General features: G+C 37.6%; 1 protein-coding gene across 2 annotated transcripts in view; it reads left to right on the top strand.

The window, feature by feature from the left end:
- The first annotated feature begins 4159 nt into the window (after nucleotides 1-4159).
- Nucleotides 4160-23078, top strand: part of slc2a9l2 (solute carrier family 2 member 9, like 2) — a 49053-nt gene continuing 30134 nt past the window's right edge. The window contains exons 1-7 of one of the 2 annotated variants that reach the window (XM_088423896.1): nucleotides 4160-4175; nucleotides 5748-5831; nucleotides 6676-6777; nucleotides 10257-10417; nucleotides 12963-13087; nucleotides 14903-15048; nucleotides 22832-22964. In XM_088423896.1, coding sequence (XP_088280022.1) covers nucleotides 5769-5831; nucleotides 6676-6777; nucleotides 10257-10417; nucleotides 12963-13087; nucleotides 14903-15048; nucleotides 22832-22964 — 730 coding nt within the window. In that variant the 5' untranslated portion in view covers nucleotides 4160-4175; nucleotides 5748-5768. Of the gene's footprint in view, nucleotides 4176-5467; nucleotides 5599-5747; nucleotides 5832-6675; nucleotides 6778-10256; nucleotides 10418-12962; nucleotides 13088-14902; nucleotides 15049-22831; nucleotides 22965-23078 lie in introns of those variants that run through there. The other variant, XM_088423897.1, reaches the window with a different exon arrangement.

The raw sequence follows: 23078 nt of genomic DNA on the forward strand, positions 1-23078 counted from the left end.
AGGTAATGAGCTTTTGAAATTGCTCATTGCTTCACCGCCTGAAGCGACAATGTTCAGAAAGTGGCAAAACATAACTTGTGGCTTCTTACTTGTTGATGTCATCCTCCTATTTAGTAGGCCCTAATTCCCATTTAATTTCAAATACACACCATCTTTTAAGAAAACAGAATTATAGACCGCTAGTTCAATTCAATCAGTAGACCACACTCTGAGTTTTGCCGAGATTGGAATAATCAAAATTTCACTTGTTAGTGACTTGCTATACATCAATGTGAGAATGTTGTCAGGAATGAAGGCAGGTGAAAAGAAAATGGGGCGTGGTCCAGAAAAAAAATCAAATGGAATGAAAGAATAAATATCAGTGCAAGGTGCAGCAAATGGGATGAAATCATCAACGGAGCTGCCATAGGTATGAAGGCGACAGATCTTCTCAGTGGAGGAAGGACACAGCAGCACGACCACAGGTGGGCAAGGTGAGAAAATGGAGATATATTAGACCTAACGGGACGCTCTACATCTTTTCATATAAGGGATATATATTAACAAATGGAAAGATTTACATAAGAGCCACTTTCAAAACATCGATTCAATTTTTCAAAGATCGAAAAATATTTTTATATATATTACTTTTGACTGCTACAAATGCTTTTTTTTAAAGGTAAAGGTAAATAGTTCAGAATTTTTCAAGATTTTGGGTGACCACTGGCTCTCCTTACCTGCACTGAACAGCAGCCAAATCCCATTTTCACACAAAAAGAAAACTTTAGTAATCTGACCATTTTTTTAAACAACTACTTAAAGTGGAAGAAATTCTTTTTGTTTCTAAAAATAATTTATTTAATCTTTATATCGTATTTTGACCGTTTTTGTTCATTTTCTTCCGCATTATTCTTGCATTATTTTAGCCAGGGGATGTACATTGATAGATTTGTGTAAAATCTATTGTGTTGTAATGTTGCAAGTTAGTGCAAAAAAAAAGTGCAAAACGATTTGTTTTTGAATCATTATTCTGTTATTTTTGACCCAACTGTTTTTTTAGATGGCTCCAAGTAGTTGTGTGGGTGTGATTTTTATTTCCGGGCATTTCTTATCTAGATTGTCTTTTTTTTTTTTCTTTTATCAGGAGCAACCTGTTAATCCTATTAGTATGGGAGTCAGCATGGGAGTCAGTCAGATTTAAGTACTCACTTTGATCAGCAGGATCTCAATAATTGAAATCTTCTGTTTTGACCATGTGCAATACTGGGAAAACAGCATAGACAAACACAGTCTAAAACCAGGGGTGTCAAACATACGGCCTGCGGGCTAGTTCTGGCCCGGAAACGGGTTCAAATCCGACCCGAGGGATGATTTTATAAAGTATAAAAATGAGCTGTAGTTTTTCAATAGTCATTTATATTAATTAATTGTTTTAAAATTATATAAGCATATACCATGATTTTATTTGTCCAGCCCACTTGGCAATAGATTTTCCACTATATGGCCCGCAAGTTAAAATTTGTTTGACACACCTGGTCTAAACTATGTCATGGTAAAAACACAAAAGAGGGGAATTCAAGTTCATGGTTTTTTGAAAGTCCTTTTTGTGAAAGTGCACCATTAAATACAACTAAGAGCATAAACAAGTGGATTTGCAAACAATATTAATCCCTCTGTGTCAATTTCGACTCGATTTGGGCGGTTGATCTTGATACATTTGTGAAAAGCATAAACAAACAAAAAAAAAACCTAGCAGGCTAAAAATTACTGTAGCTTGTCACAGCAAATAGAGGTTCAAAATTACGCCGTGTGTTCATTCCTAAATGATTGCAAATGGGATTTATTTGATCGCAAAATTAAGCATGAAGATGCATTCAACAAACTTTAGGCCGCAAACTAAAAAGATTACAAAAATTCAATGTTAAAGGAATGTACATTCAAAAGGAAGCAACATTTTTAACAGACAATACAGCCCAAAAATATTATTTTGGACTAAATCTCTTGATAATAATTAAGATGTCTGTCTGGGGAAGATTGCAGCATAATTTTGAATCTTTCGCTTCCATTTTGCAGGCAAATTGAATTAGCTAACTGGTTCTCATGTGATTGTAGTTTTCCTCGTGGCATGCCTGCAGTTTCACTGGCTATGGAATTTTTAAGATAAGGAACCTGGTTAGTGTTTACACATTTGATAAAGAGTGTTAAGGATAGCAAGTTTGCTGTCCTGATTGCCACTTGAAAAGGTGGCTAGGTTCACAAAGAAGCCCTGGCCTTGGAAGAAAGGTGTGAGTACATTGCAACGAATTACATAATATTCTAGGGCTATATCTGTTTTTGTTTTTTTAAAACTGTATGATAGTAGGAACCTTTGGCACAACGAAAATCAAAGGATATATTTACAAAAGAGTTGAAGCACTTCCTGTTCCAGGGCACGGCATAGTGGGTTATAATAAAAATAAAACGGGTATAAATGTATCCTCCTAGAGGAAAGTCTTGCTTAAATAGAGGAAAACTTTCACGTTGTTTAAATGTTTTCTTAACTGCACTCAGTGGTAGTCTTCATTCCGCTGCTATTGCTCACAAAGGGGAAATCTAATACTTGTGTTACCTAGGCTCCAAGCTTGAGAAAAGATGCCTCTCAGGGGGCGATGACCCGAAGTGGATTCATTACTCGTATCAACTCACAGAACAGACCACTCTTTTTTTTTTTTTTTTGATTTGACCGAGGGATAAGGAGGTTGGGGTTTTTCTCCGTCCAAAAATCCTACTTTCATCCATAACTCAAAACCATTTTTTTTCTCGGCACAACATGCTTCTGTTCATCTTAAAGGGACAATGTGTAATAGTTAGACCTTCTTTATCAAAAAAAGAATACATTTAAGGATTATAATCTTAAAAACTTGCAAATAAATGTGTTCTTAACAACCAACAGTACATTTTAAATATAATCTTAGGTCTAGTTATCGTTAAATGATATTACATGGGGGGTGGCACTCCTCCAGAGGCCGCCATGTCTGTTATCGCTACGGACAATGATAAATGCAGCACCTCCTGCTGTCCGTTATGAAAAACGGTCTAAATCTTACACATTGTCCCTTTAAAAGTTATGTTTTATTCATTTTATGTGGCTCTAACATGTCCCTTTTCCTGAGACACACTAAAACACAGAGTGAGGATAAAGCCATCATTGATGAGAGAAAACTGCCCTAGGAGTTTTTTTTTTTTTTTTTTCCTTTTTGGGCCATGAAGACAGCTGTTGTGCGCAGAACACCCTCTGTCGAGCACAGATTACTTTGATATTGAACTTGGAAAGCAGTTGCCACCGTTTCCGTGAATACTCGTCAACATCTTATATGAAGCTCTGCTTCAGTCGACTCGTCATCTAACTGGGAAACCTTTTTTTTTTCCTCTGGACTTTTGAAAGTTTTGTCAACAAGTCGTGTGTTCGAAGGCAGGAATTGGAACAATGGAGCATGGATGAGATGGCGGGAATCATTCTCCGTTTTACGGTAGGAGGAATACCACTGATAAATGAAAGACAGAAACTATTAGCATGTGCACATGGATATCGGATTAAGCCTCATCAGGGTTTTCTTTTGTTTACCGCCGAAATCACAAAGGTTATGTTTATGTTTACGTACGTATTTAAGAATCAATATCAATAGTAATGATCATTTCCTGTATTTTTGGAGACGCAGTCGAGAAAAAAGACTTAGCCTCTTGAGAACACATCTGGTCTCCATATGGACAGCATTTACTGCCATACCTTTGAACAGCTCCCTCTGCATTTCCCGAATGAGCTGTCACGTGCAATAAACATGCGTAGCATGATAACTTATCTCTCTATAAACTCAAATTGGGCCGTTAGAAATCTTACACTTTTTTTGAGCTCACCCATAAAGACTGTACATACTTGGTAATGATAGATAACTATAATTATGTCAAAAATTCTTTCAGGGACTATGACCACGTGTGAGATTTGCTTATTATTTATGTTTTTTTTTTTGCTTCTGACTCATGGCTTCTGTTATAGATGCAATACAGCTGTTCTGATGGTTCCATAGTTGCAGGAGATAAGGAGACATACCCCTAGACAAACTTGTGCAAGTTAATAATTGGCTAGACGTTGGTAGGTTTGTAGCTACACATGGTGAGAGAGTCAGTAGACCTTCCGCAAGCATTGGATTTACACGTGGGTGAGTATTCCCACTGCGTATAGAATGAAACACGATACAGGTAGGCCACCATTTGCTTTGCTGGTTTTCATAGGTATAAACGGTAAAGTAGTACTCGAATACAAATTCAACTTTATATCATTATGACTGCCAAAAAGCTGCTATTATGGCCACTTGTTTGCCTTGGCAACCATCCAAACAATACAGTATGTTGTATTTTCAATTCCAGTCTTTGCTCAGTCATATATTGTACTTTGATTATAGTTGTAAATGTTATCGCTCCTATTATTGTCTACATCTAGTGATCTGTAATACCAGTGTAAGCTTGTGTCATGTTTACAAGCACAACTTTTAAATATGAGTACTACCTTCTAAGTTTCATTTGCATTTATCTTCCTGAAACTGGGGCGATTTATTTGTGACATTTCTTTTTTTTATCTTTTGAGCTACTCTACTAAGTCCTAGTGTACTCAATAGAGGGCATAGAGAGTCTTTCCAATTATGTCTCTTAGTTTTAGGTGGGATGGAATGAACTTTGCTGTCTTGCTTAGCCTAAATGGACAAATCATTGGACACAAATCAATAGGTTAGCTCTCAGGAGGATATACAGCAGCAAATGACAAATTAAATGCACACTTTAGTCTATTCTTAACGGGTCATTTCAAGATGTGAAACAGCGCTTGGTTGTCCTGAGCTCACCTCAGTAGGATCATAAAATCTCCAGATTGTGAACTTACTGAGGGCAACAGCCATTGCAAGTATGATTTTGTCATCCTATTCATACTGTTTGAATGAAACTCGCCTTCACCATTTACCGCTAGTACAAGAGCATTTTTGTTTCATGACCCCACCGAGTCATTCTCTAAGCTTTAGGGTAATTGCCGAAGCCTCATACCATAGTTTAAAATGTTGCATTAAAATCCATGTTCGTTTTTCATGTACTGTTTAATAAAGCATAAAAAGCAGCATAAATTTTATGACCGCTTGGTGGCAGAATCCGTCTTTCACTTCATAATGGTCAGCAATGAAAAATAAGCAGTGTTGCCACCTCCTAACAATCAAAAGCAGGGTTTTTTTTTTAGATGTTTCTTTTGGATGAATGATAATAATAATTAAAAAAACAAAAAAACATAACGTGAATACTTTTGTGACTGAAGCTGACAAGAACAATGGCCCACTTCTTGAAGTTGAAACGTCTGAGCTCAAGTTTTCCTGTGTGAAGTTTGCGTGCTCGTAACCCTCCCTAGTGATCATGTGCGCGCATTTGTGCACGTGTGTCTAGGTGCACGCGCGTGTGTAGATGAGCACATATCAACAATTGTAGCGAGCCCTCTAAAAATGAACCTTGTTTAGTATCTTTTGAAATAATACCCAAATAAAAGTTGCGTTGCTTGCTAAGCATCAGAAATGTGGATCCCAAACACGTGACTAGCGCTGTAATATGGTAGTCATTTCCTTTTCGTGCAGATATACATATATTTTTAACGGTTTCCCACTTCCTCATATTGGTTGTGAAATGTGCCCTTTCGGCTTGTGCTGGATCTGTGAGATATTTATACAGTGTCGACAATTTCGATGTGTTTCACACTGAAGGCTCCTTCCTGAACCACTACAATGGATAAACCGCAGAATTCTGATCCAGCTACAGAGAGCAGCTCTGACAAAAGCCCTGCAAAGGTTAGTGTATGGAATCACAACCATGCTATGCTCAGGTGAGATAAACTGTTTTTCGTGTACAATGGAACGCGGTGTAACATCTTAAGTTCCTACTATAGCAAAGAACTGGGTGACGCTACACAGAATTGTTGATTACATTACATAACAATAACAATGTACAATCTTGTCTAATTTCTCACAGTGATATACAATGTTTGTATTTACTTTATTTCTATCCCCTGAAACAGTATTTTGCATTTTTTTCCCCGCACATCATTCTCACAGTACTTTAGCGAAGGGATGGCACACTTCTGGTGGTGCAATATCGAAGTGCTTGTGCCATGCTGAAATTTGACATGTTGTCACCATCTGGGTGAATATCGCATGTGCACATTCTCACACTTCTTCATCGGTTTAGTTTGCTCTTCTTCGTCAGTTTAGCTTCTTCTTTGTTGATTTAATTGATTTTTGTATTTAAACTTGCCAGTGTACAGTAACAAAATTTTCACAGTAGCGTTTTGCATTCTGTTTTTTCATTCTTTACATATTGCATTTTTTTAAAGTTGATATTGATCCCATGTCCATCATGATTCATATTTGACGCTGAATTACTACCCAGTTGAATCATGTGTATATAAGATACTGCGTACATATCAGCTTCATGTTGACTCTTTTTTTGTTACGCTTTTTTGCAACTTTGAAAAGTCAGATACCCCTTTTTCCTTCTTACAGTACTATTCAATTCTATAAAATGATATCAATAGATGGTAGTGCAGAATGCAAGTTCTTGATTTTGAATGCACACCGATAAAACCTTGAACCTGAGTTCTATGGACCAATACCGCTTTGTGTGCTTTCCCAATAGAATCGGATCACACCCTGTCTACTGAGTGCAGCCTTCTTCGGTGCCTTGGGCTCATCTTTTCTCTATGGCTATAACCTCTCTGTCGTCAATGCTCCAGCACTGGTAAGCCAAACGATTACACAAAGGTGATCAATCTACTCTTATTGTCCTTATCCGTCCGACTCCACCTGTGGAAATAAACATGACTAGGCTTAAATCTAGTGTTAAAGAACCAGTATACCACATTGAGTCATGTAGCCTGCTAAAGTGCAAATCATGTGTGCTTATTTCAGCCTAAATGTTGAGATTCAAAGGTTGAGAAACCTCAGGCAGATTTGAGTATTGAAGAGTGTCATGGAAGCTGATCCAATGAGAAAAACCAATGAGGAAAAATCCTCGAGGACATCCCGAGTAAAGACGATAAAAAGATTGCTACTCTGGGGATAAACCGAGTACATGTGCCCACTTCATTTTATTAATGAAATTTAGTGCTTGATTATATGAAATATAATTTTTTTTTCACGAGTGTCATCGTCACGATTGGCCTCAGTCTTGCTGAGCGTGCTTTGATTATATCACACCCTCTAGACCAAAAATGATTGTCATGCAGCGACAGGAGGTAGTGTTGGGAGTCATAACTAAGTTAATGTTTTATAACTGTCAGAGAAAAATGATGGTGATGGACACTAGTGGGTGTTTAGGGAGATTAAAAAAAAAAAACGAGCATGGCCCTGGCTTTGAAGTAACCATATTCGTCGATAAGTTTATAAACTTTAGGGGAAGTCATTTATCTCTTTTGGTTATTGGCTTGAGGACTAGAGTGTGGTAGATCTAAGACCTGCTGTGAATATGAAATATGTAAATTGGGATGAAGTGTCTGGAAAGGCCAGTTCCTTTGGGAGCACTTTCAAGGTGCCCCCGGACTGCTCAAGGCTTCGGCCCATTCACTCAGGGAGCATTATAATGGAGTTAAAGAAAAAAAAAAAAGGATTCCTCCCATGGGAAAGTAGCCATGGAGCATCTCTGACTTTGCCAGTCTCCATGCTTTGCCAGGACCAAGTGATTTCTTAAATTACAACATGGCGGAATGAGGAAGCTGGCTGGCAGTCAAAAACAGTTCAAAGTCATTTACATAAAATTGATAGAAAATGTATAACCTTCTACACAAATAAAAACAAACATAACACGGGACACAAGTTAAAACACGCCAGCTGGGTGATGCGTTACTAAGTGTCTGATTCTGATTTAGAGATTACAGGATATTCGCACGAGGTAAAAACCAATTATTGGCACCAATATTCAGCATTTTGACAAAGAGTGGCATCAGCCTCTTTCAATAAAAAAAAAAAAAACCCGAATGGCCTATAATATTTCGCTTTAAACCTCAAAGGAACTATTTATTTACATCTTCAGTCAACTTTCTTAGAGACTATGTGTAAAAGCACGATGGCTGTAAATGAGAATCCATATTTGAAGTTAAGAGTTAACAGACGGTCTTTGGTATTTTGAAAGACGAGATCGTTGGAATAGATAAATGCAAATCAACAATAAGCAAATCGTCAAATTTCTAAGGTATAGGGTGCGATTGTTTAGGTTGTTCTTTAACTGTAAACTATGCTGCTGACCCAAGGAGCTCCTTGGACTTTTTGTTAAAAATTTACAACAAAGATGTTGTCTTAAATGTAAATATTTTTTTAAATTAACCCTATGTAAATCTGAGAAGTTTTTCTATAAACATTTGCTTAAAGATATTTCTCAAAGTTAACAGTTGGAGTATATTTTTTTGATGCCAACATTTTCCATTCTACTAAAAATTTATATCAGCTCCAAATATCATTCATTGGTTTCCATGACAAATGATAATCGGTATCGCTCCTGCAAAAAAAAACATATCTTTCGATTTCTAATTCTCACTCACATTCACATCATCAGTAAGTGGAAACTCACTTACTTACTATGCACAATGTTATTTGTGTCAAACAATATGGCCTGCATAAAGAGCCTTTTGCATCGGCGAAGAAAGCATTTTGCATGCAAATCAGTATGTTAAACAGATGAAAGCAATATTTCGCACTGCATTCATGTATACATAACTATTCCAAATCGTATTGGTTCCCTGTGTAAATCCATTCGCTCAAGTAAATGCGAAGGGAACAAAGTACAGGTATTAATGTAATCTCTGGGTGCAATGCAGTCTAAGCTGAGTCCCACCGCGTTGTCACTTATAAATACTCAACCTGGTGCATGTCTACATCCCAGATAAAAAAAATCCAATAAAAATAATCCAAGCTTCAAACCTCACTTTATTAAACTAGACGTGTTTTTTTCTGAATAAGACATTTAAAATCGTGGGGTGATGCCAGTTCAGTAACCTTTTGACTTCATGCTTGCTCTTTTGAAAATGAACAAAGCAGAACTATGCTTTTTTTCCACCATATCTATGATTGAAGTCATATAAAGCCTTTCAAAAACCCATTAATCGATCCATCCATTCATCCATCCGTTTTCTTAGCCACAAATCCAGATTTTTTTTTTCCCAAATCTTCTTCTTGCACTGCATGTTCTTTGACTAATTTATCTTTTAACTTCTTTGCTTTTGAACGAATTCGGTTATTTTGCTCGTAAATGTTGTATTTTTAAAAGGGCCGACAAAGTTAAAACGTTAACTTTGGAGATTGATTGAAATTTTACAAAGCATTCTAAAAATGTTAATTCGGTTCTATTTATGTCTTGTGACAGCTAAATTCTGCTAACTTTGTTTCGTGTTCTGGGGTTGTATCCGTTGTGTTGGTACTCAGGGTTTGCTTCTCTCTTCTGTTCTGGATTTTTGATTTGTCTTCTCATGTTCTAGATTTGTTGGTTGTGTTTTGTTCATGGTTTTGGCTCCAATTGTGTATTGCTCAGGTGCTCCGTGTTGTCTTGTCAGTTTTGAGTGTATTTAGTTTCAAAAGTTTTGAAACAGCGAAGCCATAAAATGGTCTTTTAACAGGCCGCAGGTTTGATATGTTTCATGCAAGTAAAAGAACCACACAATCGCTGTAGGGAAATTTAATCTGCACTGTTGTCTTGTTTTCCACATGTATTATACTAGTGAAGAAACAGACCATATGCAAGTATGCATAACTGAGGAAATACAGCATTGTTCTTGATAAGGCTCACAAACTTGATGTGCCCCTGAGCTGAGTCTGATGGAGTTCAGTGCTTTACCATCTTTATTTTCATTCAATCGAGGTAACATGTAAAAAAAAATATCCTTTATCCTTAAATCACCTTTATGAATACAATCTGAATCAGTGATTCACAACCAGTGTGCTCTGGCGCATATGTGTTTCCTGTGAGATCATCAGGTGTGTTGCAGGCAATTGTACTTAATGTGATTGGTCCAATGATTATTGATAGGAATGTGTCCTTAATGAACATGTTCCTCCATAAGAGACCCAGAAGTGCACAAGCAATCTGTATTTTATCCACATTTTGGGACCTTTTTTTGTTTAGTTTTCTGTGCAATGTATTTCTAATTTAGAGGATGTGCCTTGGATCAATGAAGGTTGGGAAATGCTGTTCTCAAGATTGCTTTCTTCCATGTGCCTTTTCTGTTGCAGTACATTAAAGCATTTTACAATCGGACATGGTTGGAGAGATACAATGAACCTGTCAGCGCAGAGACCGTCACACTTCTTTGGTCCATCACAGTCTCCATATTTGCTATTGGGGGGCTTTTGGGTGCACTTGTTGTCTCATGGTCCATAAAAATACTGGGAAGGTGAGATGACTTCAGCACGATCATAATACCTGTCTCCATCTTTGTTGTACTAGTTAACAGCCTCCGTCGCACCTCCCGATCTAAGGTTTGCATTTTGCAAGATGCATTTTGCATCTATGATGATGATAGTCAACAAGTGTGTGCGAGCGAAACAGATTAGCGGTGAAACAAGCCTAAGGCAATTTTTTTTCTAGCACGTTTTTTATTTTTTAAGTGTACACTGCCAAGAAGTCAAGCTAACCTTCGCATGATAGAGGACTTCAAAATAAACCTAACCTTTCAAATAATGTACGTCAATCTCGCTGTACTCTTTTATTTTGAAGGACTGTAAATCCCAGCAGCATGTCGCAGCGTTAATGGCTGACTTTACTCATCACCAATGTCAACACTACGTTGTCCTGGAATCAAGTTTAATTGATCATAATGGTAATTAAAAATGCTTAAAAGGACTTAATTACACATACAGTATATGTTGTATTATAGGGCTCCTGATGCCAGCGATTTGGGATAGCTCCAATGTTAGCAGCTAGCAGTTCAAGCAGCAGTGTGTAGCAGCACGATGCTAACAGTGTTAGCGGATAGCAGCAGTCAACGGCTGGTGAGAGCCGTTGGATTACTTTTTAAAAGTAATTTAACAGACCTAAATCATTCATGGGGAAGATATTTGTCTAAAATCTCACTAATGTTTCTAAAGAGTGAAATAGTCTTCTGCTATGCATAGTTTAAAATGTAAGTTAAAAAAAAGTTGAATAACTAAAAAATGTAAAACCGATGTTATATGAAGTGGAAATGTGTTTCATTTCCATTCATTGTTGGTTTTCAGCAAAGAAAATAATATGTTTAATTTGGGTCCGACGCATTAATCAGCTGGCTGATCTGCCGACTAGATCAATTTAAACATTGGACAAAAATAATCGGCCAAATGCCTGATTTATGCAGATTATTAAAAATAAATGATTATATTCATTATGATTTTTAAAATTAATTGTCTGATTAATTAGTAATCTGCTTTTTTTTCTGAAAAGACAAAAATCACCCTCAGGAAAACCTGTATTGGTCAGGTCTATTTTTTTTTTTTTTAATACTTGATTATTTAATATAGTTTTAACTACCAAAATATTCAATTGCTGCACACATTGTTGTAGAAGGTGGAGAGAAGAGGCATTTTGCTCGGGCATTCAACAAGGACTGAGCCTCTACTTAAAGGACAATTGTGAAAGGACAAATGTCAAACTTACCCAAAGTGTGCACAGATTGCTCCATCAAACATGCATAATGAATACACTGCGGAAAAATACTGACCCTTTCACACTGAGAGCGTTCTGTCATTACAGGGAACAGGCAGAGATAATGTGGGTGCACCAAAGTTTAAAATGTGAAGTGTGAAATATATTGCAAATCATGAAACTTCATAGCTGCTCAGCAGTGATGTTTTACTGATGGTAAAGATTTTGTTACCGAAAAACTAAAGCTGGGAATTTACGTTTCAGTTTAATAAGCTTGGGCATATGGTTTCTAGTTGGAATATTATAATTCATATCATATGTTGCAGCTCATGTGTGGATACATTGCGATCAGGTTGAATACTGTAAAATACATCGAAACTTCTGCTAAGGGCAAATTCCACCTAGATCAAAATATTCGTTTTCCTCTGAAAAGATATACGTTCAAAAGAATCAATTAACCACAGGCGACAAGGATGTCACTTGGAGAGTGGGTAAAGATTTAATTAATTTTTTTTTATTTTTTTTATTCTGAGTCATTTCCCTTTGGTGATCTCAACTTAAGACCCGTGATCTATACTGATCTCATGTAGTCTGCAATTTAAAATGTATTATTAATTCTTTTCCTCTTTTACTCCAGGGAATCAAAAACTCTCAAAAAGGCTCAAATCCATAGGTCAAGGATTAGACTTGAATATATAAAATCAGATGGAGACGATGCAAATCAAAGAGTGACAGACTCATTAAAAGTTCCCGAGTGATCGTTCCTTTTCATATAGATTTGAATTATTTAAGTTAGATCATCTTATCTCGACGGGGATCTCGAAGCAGTTGTAAATATGCTTACTGAGGGGATGTATAAATCGGGATCCCCTGCAGGGTCATTTCCCCGTTTTTATTTAGATACAATTACATTTACCAGACAAATTAAATTCTGACAAGAAATAAAAATAATGCGGCAGTCGTTTTCTGCACTTTGACAGAAAACCGGCGCCACAAGGGGGCGTTGTCCGTGCTTTTCAAAAACGAGCGGCCGACGTGCTTCTTGTGTAAAGTGCAGTGCCATTTAAAAACTTATGATTTCTACAAACGTACTTCAACCTTTCTATGAAGTTAACCAGAAACTTAATCTTTAATGAGAATTATTCTCTTTTAACGCCTTGACACGTCACCCCTGTTTGGAACTTTTTCTTCTTGATACTTTTCACTAACTTATGCCATAGTATGAAGCCAGAAAAAAAATGTCATCCTTTTACCAAAACTATGCACGAATTACTAAGTCTACGCACCCAAAGACACCCTTTCTGTCTCATTGCAAACAGAAAGGGTACCTTGTTGCTGAATAACATCTTTGCTGTGATAGCTGCATTGTTGCTGACCTTTGGGGAGAGGGCACGGTCCTTTGAGATGCTCATCATTGGTCGCTTCATCATGGGAATGGACTCTGGTGAGTCTAAACCTTGGAGGCTCAGAATTAACAGATGATAATTCTGGTCACGGGTTTGGCGGTAGCAGTAGCGGTATTTTTGTGTGAGTGTGTTTTTTAAAATTATGCCACATCTGTGAGTAAACTGAATTTAGGCTTTCAGAACACATCTACAATTTGAGACCTAATAGCATTTGATGCTGAAAATGAAGTACCGTATATATGATGTTTTTCCCTTCTGCACACAATGCACTCTCTTAATGACAATTTTAGGTTTCTTTGAAAACATCTATAATACAGTTCTGGCTTTCTAGCGGAGATTAAATCAGCCTGGTAAAAATGTAAATGTTGTTGTGTATACTCACTGCCGAGAAAGGGTCTCATCAAGCAGGCTATTTGAAATTACCTGTGTGTGTTTGTTGGTTGTGCAGTGCCTGTGAAATTAGCACTTACTCCCAATCATCATCTCCACTGATGTAATGGGATGAATTGCTTCTTCGATGAGATGTTTGAAAGAAGTGATTAAAAAATAGCCTCGTCGCCGATTAAGGCAACTTTTAGACATGTTTTTGGTGTAGTAAACGACCGAACGCTGCAATCAGAAGCTTACATACACTGATACATGTCATTACAATTCTGTGCTAGAATAAGTGTATTTTTGTAGCATTGGATGGAATCATGGTATCACCAAAACCATCACTTTTCAGGAGACTTGTAAAATGGCAAGTCTGTTCAACCATTAGCATTAGCATTGCATTGGGAAAGGAACTTTAGCAAGTAACTTTAGATTGGGCGATGATTTGTAAGAGTTTGCCCTATATGTGTGGATTGACCAATTGTATGGATTTTTTTAAAAGTCAGACATTCATCAAAATGTTGGAAAGTAACATCAGCTGTTGGAAAGTAACATTCTATCCAAATTTTTCCTATTTGACACAAATGCATCATAGCATATTGTCAACAGGAATCATTCGTGTTCTTTCTAGGCAGCCAACGAACATTTTTTGAAAATGTGAAGTAATAAGTCAATCAAGGCTTTCTAGGCAGCATATCAACACCTTTGCCGGTAATTTGCTGTTGGTCTCAATGCCGCGTTACATTAAGAGCGTTTGCATTGTTGGACACATGACCCTGGAATCCCTCTGTTTTAGCTTAGAGCTAAGCTAGCTAGCAGGACAATATGATACTTTGAGAAGTTTTATTAAAGCGAAAAACATCCTGGGTCCTTCTGTTGACCAGTGTTCATAGAGGGATCCTGGAGGTTAAATTCAAAGTGAAAATCTGTCCATAGTTTGACGTGGCTACGTTGGTGTGTTGTCCGTTCTTGATACACTGCTAATATGTTTAAAAAAAAAAAAATGAACATGAACGCTTGGTAAAGTGCTTCATACATCACCACATTTATCATGAAATTGGATATACCTAATAGCGCTTCTTACCTTCGTGAGTTTAGTCTGGTTCTCTGGTTGTTGTTACACAAGCTAATCAATATACAGCAAGAGGAAATTTTCTCTTTGGGGATTAGAATTTGTACAAAATGTACCTTTTAATTTATTCTGGGATCAATTAGAATGCGCAAGCACTAATTATTATGGAAATGCACTGTGGGCAAGATAAGGCCCCATCAAAGTAGAGGTTTATTTATTTAGCCAGCTAGCTTCATAACTAGCTTTATAGCTTTAGCTAGCTAGATAGCTAGCTAGCTAGCTAGCTAGCTAGCTAGCTAGATAGATAGATAGATAGATAGATAGATAGATAGATAGATAGATAGATGTCTCATGATATGATCTGCTTTAAAGACGAACAATAACAACTTCTTCTTTCTTTTTCTCATAGGTATTGCTCTTAGTGTACTACCAATGTATCTTGGGGAAATATCCCCAAGACATATCCGAGGTTTCATCGGCCAGTTCAACTCTATTCTCATCTGTCTCGGAGTTTTCATTGGTCAGGTGCTGGGTCTACCTGAGCTGCTGGGCCAGGTGAGTAACAGTTTTTTTTCCCCCCTGCCCTCTGTTTTCTTTTCAACATCTTGAAAAAAATAAGAAGGTTCATATCAGCGGTGTACAAGTGGCCATTCGTGGCCTACCATCCATTTGTCAACCACCCAGGGCAAATGTTAAAAACAAAGATTTGGCTCGGCTTGCAAGGCTATTAAGAAAACAAGACTGTTTAACTACTACCAATGTATTTCAACATACTGCTGAGCTTTTCTTAATACAGAGGGGTTTATTTATTACTATAATAATAGAAGTAAAATCCCTTACTATATGCTTGATCATATATAACAGAAAAAGAGAAAGCAAGAACCAAAATAAATGGAACATTTCGTCTCTTAAAATGAATTAATTTATGGAACAAGCTGAACAAAGGAACCAAACAATCCAAATCAGATATTGTATTTTGACAAACAATAAAAAATGGTGTTTAAGAAGTATTCAAATCATGTCTGATTGTTTGATCTTTTGTCAATTTTGTTTTTGTATGGCATTGAGTGAACTGCACATAACTTGTTATATTACTGTCCAGGTGGCCAGTAATAATATTTGTTCATTATTTTTGTTTTTGGTGGTTTAATGTTGTTGCTTTTGTTGCTGATGCTTAAATTTGGGAATGAATTACATATGGTTAAGTTTTGAGTATCATATCTTCAACTGCCCAGTTGCAGCAGGTAGTTTCATTTCAACATGACATTCAAGCTTGAGCTCGCCTCAGAGGGGGGCAAGAAACAATTCCTCAGCCTGCTCCTAATTATGACTATCCCCTTTTTCATTGGAGAGTGTAGGTCAGTGATACTCAGTAGGTGACCGGCAGCCTTCATACTGTTTTGACCCTTTCCAAGATCAGACAAGACTGGGCGTTTTCATTGCAATATGACCGTAAGCAGTGCTTCACTTGGCACAGCTCACTGCACAGACAATTTGTCTGTTCGTTATGTATGTGAGGTTTGTGTTGACACCTACCTTGTGCCAGGAATTTTCCAACTGACCAACGTTTAACTTCACTATGTGCTTTGTTGGGTCAGTAGCCTACGTGTTGACCAGGACTTGTCTCCAGCCTGAGGGTTTTGTCATTGGGGCTCACTTTTCAAGACCAGCTCAAAAATGATTTAAATCTGTGCAGGGACAATTTGTGCCGTAGTGGGAGTGAACACGGCCAACTTGTTTCGCTGTCAAGAGAAACTATTTAAAATCAGTGCGATCAAGGTGTAGTCCCTGACATGGCAGAAGGAGAATTTGATTTGCAAAATAACACCAAATACTTTTGTAAATAACTCCAAGCAAACCTTTACGAGCAGATAATGTAAAGATGGCCAAAGTGATCACAATTCTGTAAGATGAGAACTGAAAGCACTTTCAACCTAACGGTAAATGTTCGTGGAGAAGAAAAAAAATATAGCTTTTCACACACGCAATGTCACTGACAGAATGACGCAAGTGCTTATTTTGTCCTCCATAACTTCATCCTGAATTATTTTCTGAGAAATACAAAGAATTAAACAAAACAAACCAAAATGGGATGGTTCAAGCAGGAGTGTAATTTGCAGGGATCATTTCAGTCATTCTGAGCTAGTGAAAAGGAAGCACAGTCTTGGCACTGTAAAACTGAAAAAAAAAAACTATTAAATATAAGCCTCTCATGAACAATAGTAACATTGCACATGCATATAATGCATTTGCGTTTCAATTTTTTACGACACACGTATGTTCTTATAAATTAATACTGTTTGCTGTGAGTACACACATTGGAGAATCCATGATCAATCAGTTATTTACTGTATATATTCTAGAGATCACTTGATACAGCTTTTACAGGGCTGATACCAATTATTAGTAGTCAAGGAGGCTGATAACCGATTTTTGTAGCCTATTTGTTTTAGTAAAAGTGACAATATTGGCAAAAATAAATAAATAAATAAAGAATCCAAACTATAGCTCTTGTCCTTGTTGGAATGTTGCTAATGCTAATTGAACAAGTTTTTGATTTTCATAATGCTGCTTTCTATTATTTTATTTTTTTTCAATAAATTTTACACAACGTACATCTTTGTCGTAAAATACTAATAAGTTCAGTCATCAGCATGTCTTGAAAAAAAAATGAAAACCTGAATAAGTAAGTGCCTCCTTATAATTTCAACAGTAAATCAAGTGAAAGCAGTAAATCAACAGAAATAAAATTTCACTTTTGTTTTCAAAAATCTCAAACAAAGAGGGTCATTGTGTTCAACGATCAGCAAAATCTCTTATAGAAAAGTTACAAAAATGTATCATTACATCAATTTATTATTGGCGACCTGATTTTTTATTCATTCATTAAAGTGGCGAATATTGGCGCCGCTAATCGCATCGACCAATAAAAAGTCTTACTCCTAATCCTTTAATCCATTTTCTACCACTTATCCTATTTTGGTTGAAACCTGGAGTCTACCCCAGCTGACTTTGGCATAAAATAACAGGGGAAAATCCCCAAACTACACTTTGCTCTCTACTTCAATGCCTTTTGTTCCTCAGTTGGATTTTTTTCCCCCAAATGACAATCATATTTTGACAAGGTTTGTAACACACTGTTCAGATGATATGATCTGTTTGGTGCTTGTCCCCTTGATACAACTTTCCAGAAGGTGCATTGCTCTGCACTTTTGTTTCTCTTCTTGTGCATTGATCTGCAAAAGCTGTTAATCCACTCAGGCTTATTTTTCTCACCGATTGCTTCTGATGCTTGCTCAACATGCTTGGTTAAGTTGTAATTGTGCCAACGTTTAGAGCATAGTACAAAGGCAGATGGCTAAAAGTTGTTTGTTTGATTTGTTTTCTTTAGGGATCTTAGTTTCTGCAGAAGATAGGAACAGCTGGATAATAGTCAATAAAAAGAAATGTTCACATTAGTTGAATGAAAGGAAAAATAAGCAACTTTGCCTGCAACTGGATCCACAAACATTTGCAAAGTTCAATTTTGATCTATTGTCCCAGAACCATTAGGAATCATTTCAGACTTTCTACTTTTTGGCCCAACAATCAGTCGCCTGATTGGCAACATACATAAAAGTTTTAGCTTGTCTGTGACTCCCGCACAGAAAGGTGAATATTCCTGTGTTGCACAACATTTTATACAGCATTGTCTTGGTTCTTGATTTACACACTGACAGATCGTCAAAAAGAACCGAAAAGTTTTTTTGCTCGCTAACTTATTATATTGTGGCAGGTTTTGTAGCAGCCCAGCAACCCGGCAGGTTTTTTGTGCCCCCAAGCCAAGTTAAGTAGCCCTCCCTCCCGGGTTTGGCTATTACATTTTGGCTCGAGGCAGCCACCCCCCCACCCTGCCAAAGTCGCCTTTTTCTTGCTAGTGGTGGCTGCTGACCTTACCCAAACCACCACTCCTCCGGTCGACACTTATTTTCCCAGTCTGTCCCTGACCAGCATACTTAGCAAATCTTCTGGGGGACACCCTGAGGTTATATAGTGTTGCTAGCAAATCAATATCATGAACAATTCCTTTTACTTGCCGCGTGTTAAAATCATATTTAAAAATGTATTCCGCAAAATATCACATTTATATCTTTAGACTTTGGTCACTGAACCTTACTTGGAGTGTCCCATGTTTGTGACAGCTTTAGTTCTATAACACCTATATAAGTCATTTATTTCATGCTGTAGATCATATGTCAGGAACATCCAAAATCACGGGCCCACTTTCTGATATAAGTGTGCATATTTCTGTTCGTATAAGCATGACATTGTTTCTTCTACTGTGAATTTTCATTGGAACCGAGGCTTAACAATGGTTTCTTATTCAGTAATTACTATTGATTGGGGGTGGCAGTGACTCAGTCTCTATGGACTTTAGATCAAAGGGTCAAAATTTTAATTCCTGTTGTGGATGTAAAGAAAATTGCTATGGTGGTGTCTGAAGACTTTCAAGATGCCCTTGAACGAGGCACCTGACCCCTGGCTGTTCTTGCATGCGTTTCTGGATGGTTGAGTAAAAGCAGATGAAGCGTGGTAAAAACTATGAAACGGAATTAAAAAAAAACAAAACATGAAATTTGGATAAATTACATTTAGAGATGAGCCAGTTGGAGCTTTAGACCTTGCCCGTACTATGAACTCTTTTCTTTGTCTTATTTTGGTCAAAAATTGTCTGAACAATTGGTGTGTAAATTGAAGGACATCACAAAGTAAATTGTGTGATTTCTTGTGGTGTGTGGCTATCACTTTAATGGCGGCTCCTTTTCACGTAACACTGACTGTCGTAATAATTTATCACTCTGATTACACACACTTTTTAGTGTCAGCTGTCAGCTAGCACATCTTCCATCAGCATCTGTAAAATAGGGTTTTAAAAGAGGTGACATTCACGGTCTGCAGTTCCAGCCTGAAGGGATGACGGGCTTTCCTACTGATCCTCCATCCATGTACCTTTTATATTCTTTCAATATGTGTGACATCAGGTTTTGAATTGTCACACGTTTGTCTCAGATGCAACTACACGAAAGAGTCAAGAATCAATTAAAATTGGATTTGACTCAAACCTAGGCTTAGTTTTTTACTCCTGCTCATTTTCTCAATGCAATGTTTACACAGTCAGACAAAAGTTCACCATTAGATTTGCTGCTTTAGCAATGCTACAAAAACAAAGTGTACAAAGCAAACTAACCACATATGACTTTCTGGTTTCCAAAGGAGACAGAGGGAAGGAGTAAATCAAAGCCACTGCTTGTTTTCTTTCAATGAAAATATGTTTGATGCACCCCCACTTATCTAAACACACTGTTCGAAATAATCCTGCGTCCGTGGAGTACGAAATAAGCAGCAAAACACGCCAGATATTTTTTTCCATCTCAGGAGTCGGCCATTTGTCGCTTGCTTTCGATTGAATATGGCATCACAGTTGCTCAGAGCTTAGATAACAACAAATCGCAGCTCACCTTACGAACATTGCAAGACTTAACTGTGAATACAGCTGAGCCCATGATATGTCGTGATGGAAAAATAAAGCTTCTTGAAGGACTTGTGATATTTTTTAAGCCTCTAGATTTTGCTCTTGGTTTAAAGATAAATCGAAGTGCAACGCAAACGTACTAAATTTCATCTCTTTGAACCAATAGTGCCATCTAGGGCAGTCAAAAAATATTACAAGTGCTTCATGAAGCTTCATTTGGTAATAACTACTGATTTGTGTTTACCTGAGCAACTGTGATGCTTTCAGGCGACAGCCGGTGTCAAAATGGGCGATAAAAACAGGTGGATTTGATCCTTAAGGGGTATTCAATCTCAAATAACCTTTTTTTGGAGAGTGAGGGTATGAACTACATGTCTTGGTCATTATTTTGACAGTTCAGTACTTGTTTGTTGAAAGCTGGAATTTAGGGCAAAATCTTCATTGAGCCACGTTCTAGTTTAACACTGTGATAAACACAATTAGGGTTTTTTTTTTTGGTTTCTCAATGGATGAGCTGAGTCTACCAATATCACTTGGTGAATATGATATAGTCTTTTGGCCACCGTGAGGTGTACAAGCGCCTCAATCTCATAGTCGTTAAACCCAGACCCCCCTCGCAAGCCCAAGAGATCTCCAGAAAATGATGCCTCTGAGCCTCCTTTTTAAATATTGGTGAAGGCTGGATCAAGACTCTGATTTTGGGGTTGAGTACACTTTGAATTCATATTCCAGAAACACAATATTAATGAGAATGTTGTATTTAGATAGGTGGGGGTGCATAAAACACATGATTGACAATTAAACTTTTTGGTTGACTTTCCCTTGTAGATTCTGGTGTGTGGATAGTTTCATTCGTACCTTTTGGTGATTCAAAAAAAGTACAAGCTGTGTAAATTTACTGTGTAAATGAAGGGCAAAAAGTGAAGTGACCTAATGAGTCTGAATATGACTCATCATAGATGTAAAAAAACAAACATCACATCGATTTATTGGGCCATCGTTGTTTATGCTAGCTTGTATCAGTTAATTACTGCAGTGCACACAGTAATCCATCATGCATTAGACTGAAAACTGTTATAAGCAAGTGACAGCCAATTACATCTCGCAGCTTGCTGTTGAATTAAAGAGTTTCAATTAAAGGTTAGGGTGTGACTAAGAGACCAAATAATGATTTTCAACAAGTTTTTTTTTTTTTTTTTCTCACTCACTGCAGTATTTGTTTGGTTAGCAAAACTAATGGAGACTGAGCTAAAACAGATTGTGTAAGTGCAGAACTAAACAAAGTCCTCTTTCTGACATTTTCTTTACAGGTTACCTACTAAACACACCATTTTTGTCTCCTACATTTACCTGAGGGAAGCTGACATTAAATGTTCTCCCACCTTTGCTTTGTTCTGTCAACGGAGGCCAAAAGAGAGAAGCCTTTTTTCTTTCACCTGCATTCAATCACGGCATGACATCGTGCACTCTCCAGGCTAAGCCATGCAGAGGGGGGAACCTCATAGGTCACTCATGAAATTGTGTTTTTGAACTTCTCCATTTACCGTAAACTTTTATCCTTCATGGACTTTTTTTTAAAAATGAGCTCTGCCTGTTCATATGGATTATTTTCAAGTTTACAAATACACGCACAAATGTTGGAATCGAAAGGTTGTGGGCTCAATTGTCCGACCATGCAAAATTGTGCTGCGTTGCGTCGTCCACAGCGTGATGCAGTCATGTTAATTAATGAGAGCGTCACGGCTACGCTGCTGCATTGTGGTCCGCCAACTTAACGCAAGACTTGAAAAATATGGTCCGTTGCTGTCTGCTGTGGTCAATTCCACAGTTCAGAAAGCACCAAACAGGAAAAACGACGTAATCTACATCCGGATTTACAAAAAAAAAAGCACTCCATACGGGCAAGATTGTCTTCTTCTTTGCTGATGGACTGGATCAACCCCAAAGCAACTGCTTTTCCTTCTCTGTGCCATTGTCATTGAGAAAAGAGCAAACGCTTTCCTCCTGTTAATTGGCGCTGTAATGTGTGCACACATATTTATTACTGTTTAAGTCACAGGCGTCTCGGTGGAGCAGTTGTTAGCAAGTTCGCGTCACAGTGCAGGGACCCAAGTTTAAATCCACCTCGCCTGGTCTTCCTGTGTGGAGTTTGCATGTTCTCCCAGATGCTCATGATGTAGTAATTAGTGTGAAGCGCTTTGAGTACCTAAGGGAGAAAAGTGTTCTCAGGAATAATGTTTTTACCTTGCATTCCACAAATGATTAAAAAAAACAACAAGGCAATCTTGATGGATTCATTTTCTTTCTCAGTTTTGACTGCATTCTTTGTTAAAGAAACACTAAGACATGTTCAACCTTCATCAAATATTTCTATAACTCCTATGATGAAAGATTGACTTGAATTTTGGCATGGCATGATGGGGTCTGTATGGCTTTTACTTCTACTTCAAAAAGGGTGGCAAGAACCCGACCACACAAAAATCTACAAACTGTTATATGGCATATGTCTTCTTCCCACATCTGCTCCAAAAATAGCAGTCAATTTGAACATCTATGTGCAAATACTGCTGTCTTGGCTAAATATTTGAACTAAATATCTGTCCATCCATCCACCGTCCGTCCATCCATCCATCCATCCATCCATCCATCCATCCATCCATCCATCCATTTTCAACGGCTTATCTAGGATCAGGTTGCATGAGCAGCAGCCAAAGCAGGGAAGTGACATCCGTTGCTGTCAATGGCAACTGTAATTCAAACAAACTTGAGCACACATCACTGATCTTGATGACACTGATTCCATTGTTTGCTGATTTGTGACTGCAGGAGTCCAGGTGGAACTACTTATTTTCTTTCCTGGCATTGCCTGCGGTTTTGCAGCTCTGCGTTCTGCCTTTCCTCCCGGAGAGTCCTCGTTACTTGCTGATTGAGAGGAGGGATGAAGTCGCAGCTGAGAGAGGTAACTATCACACAGAATAACACAGCCAAGATGAAAGCATTCTAGCTCAGGTCCTTCTTTATAACACTCGCAAACCCTAGCTTTGGCTACATGCTGCTTTTCTGGTAACTTTTT

Source organism: Hippichthys cyanospilos, chromosome 9, assembly GCF_059441005.1.
Source record: "Hippichthys cyanospilos isolate Australia breed blue-spotted pipefish chromosome 9, RoL_Hcya_1.0, whole genome shotgun sequence".
Lineage (NCBI taxonomy): Eukaryota > Metazoa > Chordata > Actinopteri > Syngnathiformes > Syngnathidae > Hippichthys > Hippichthys cyanospilos.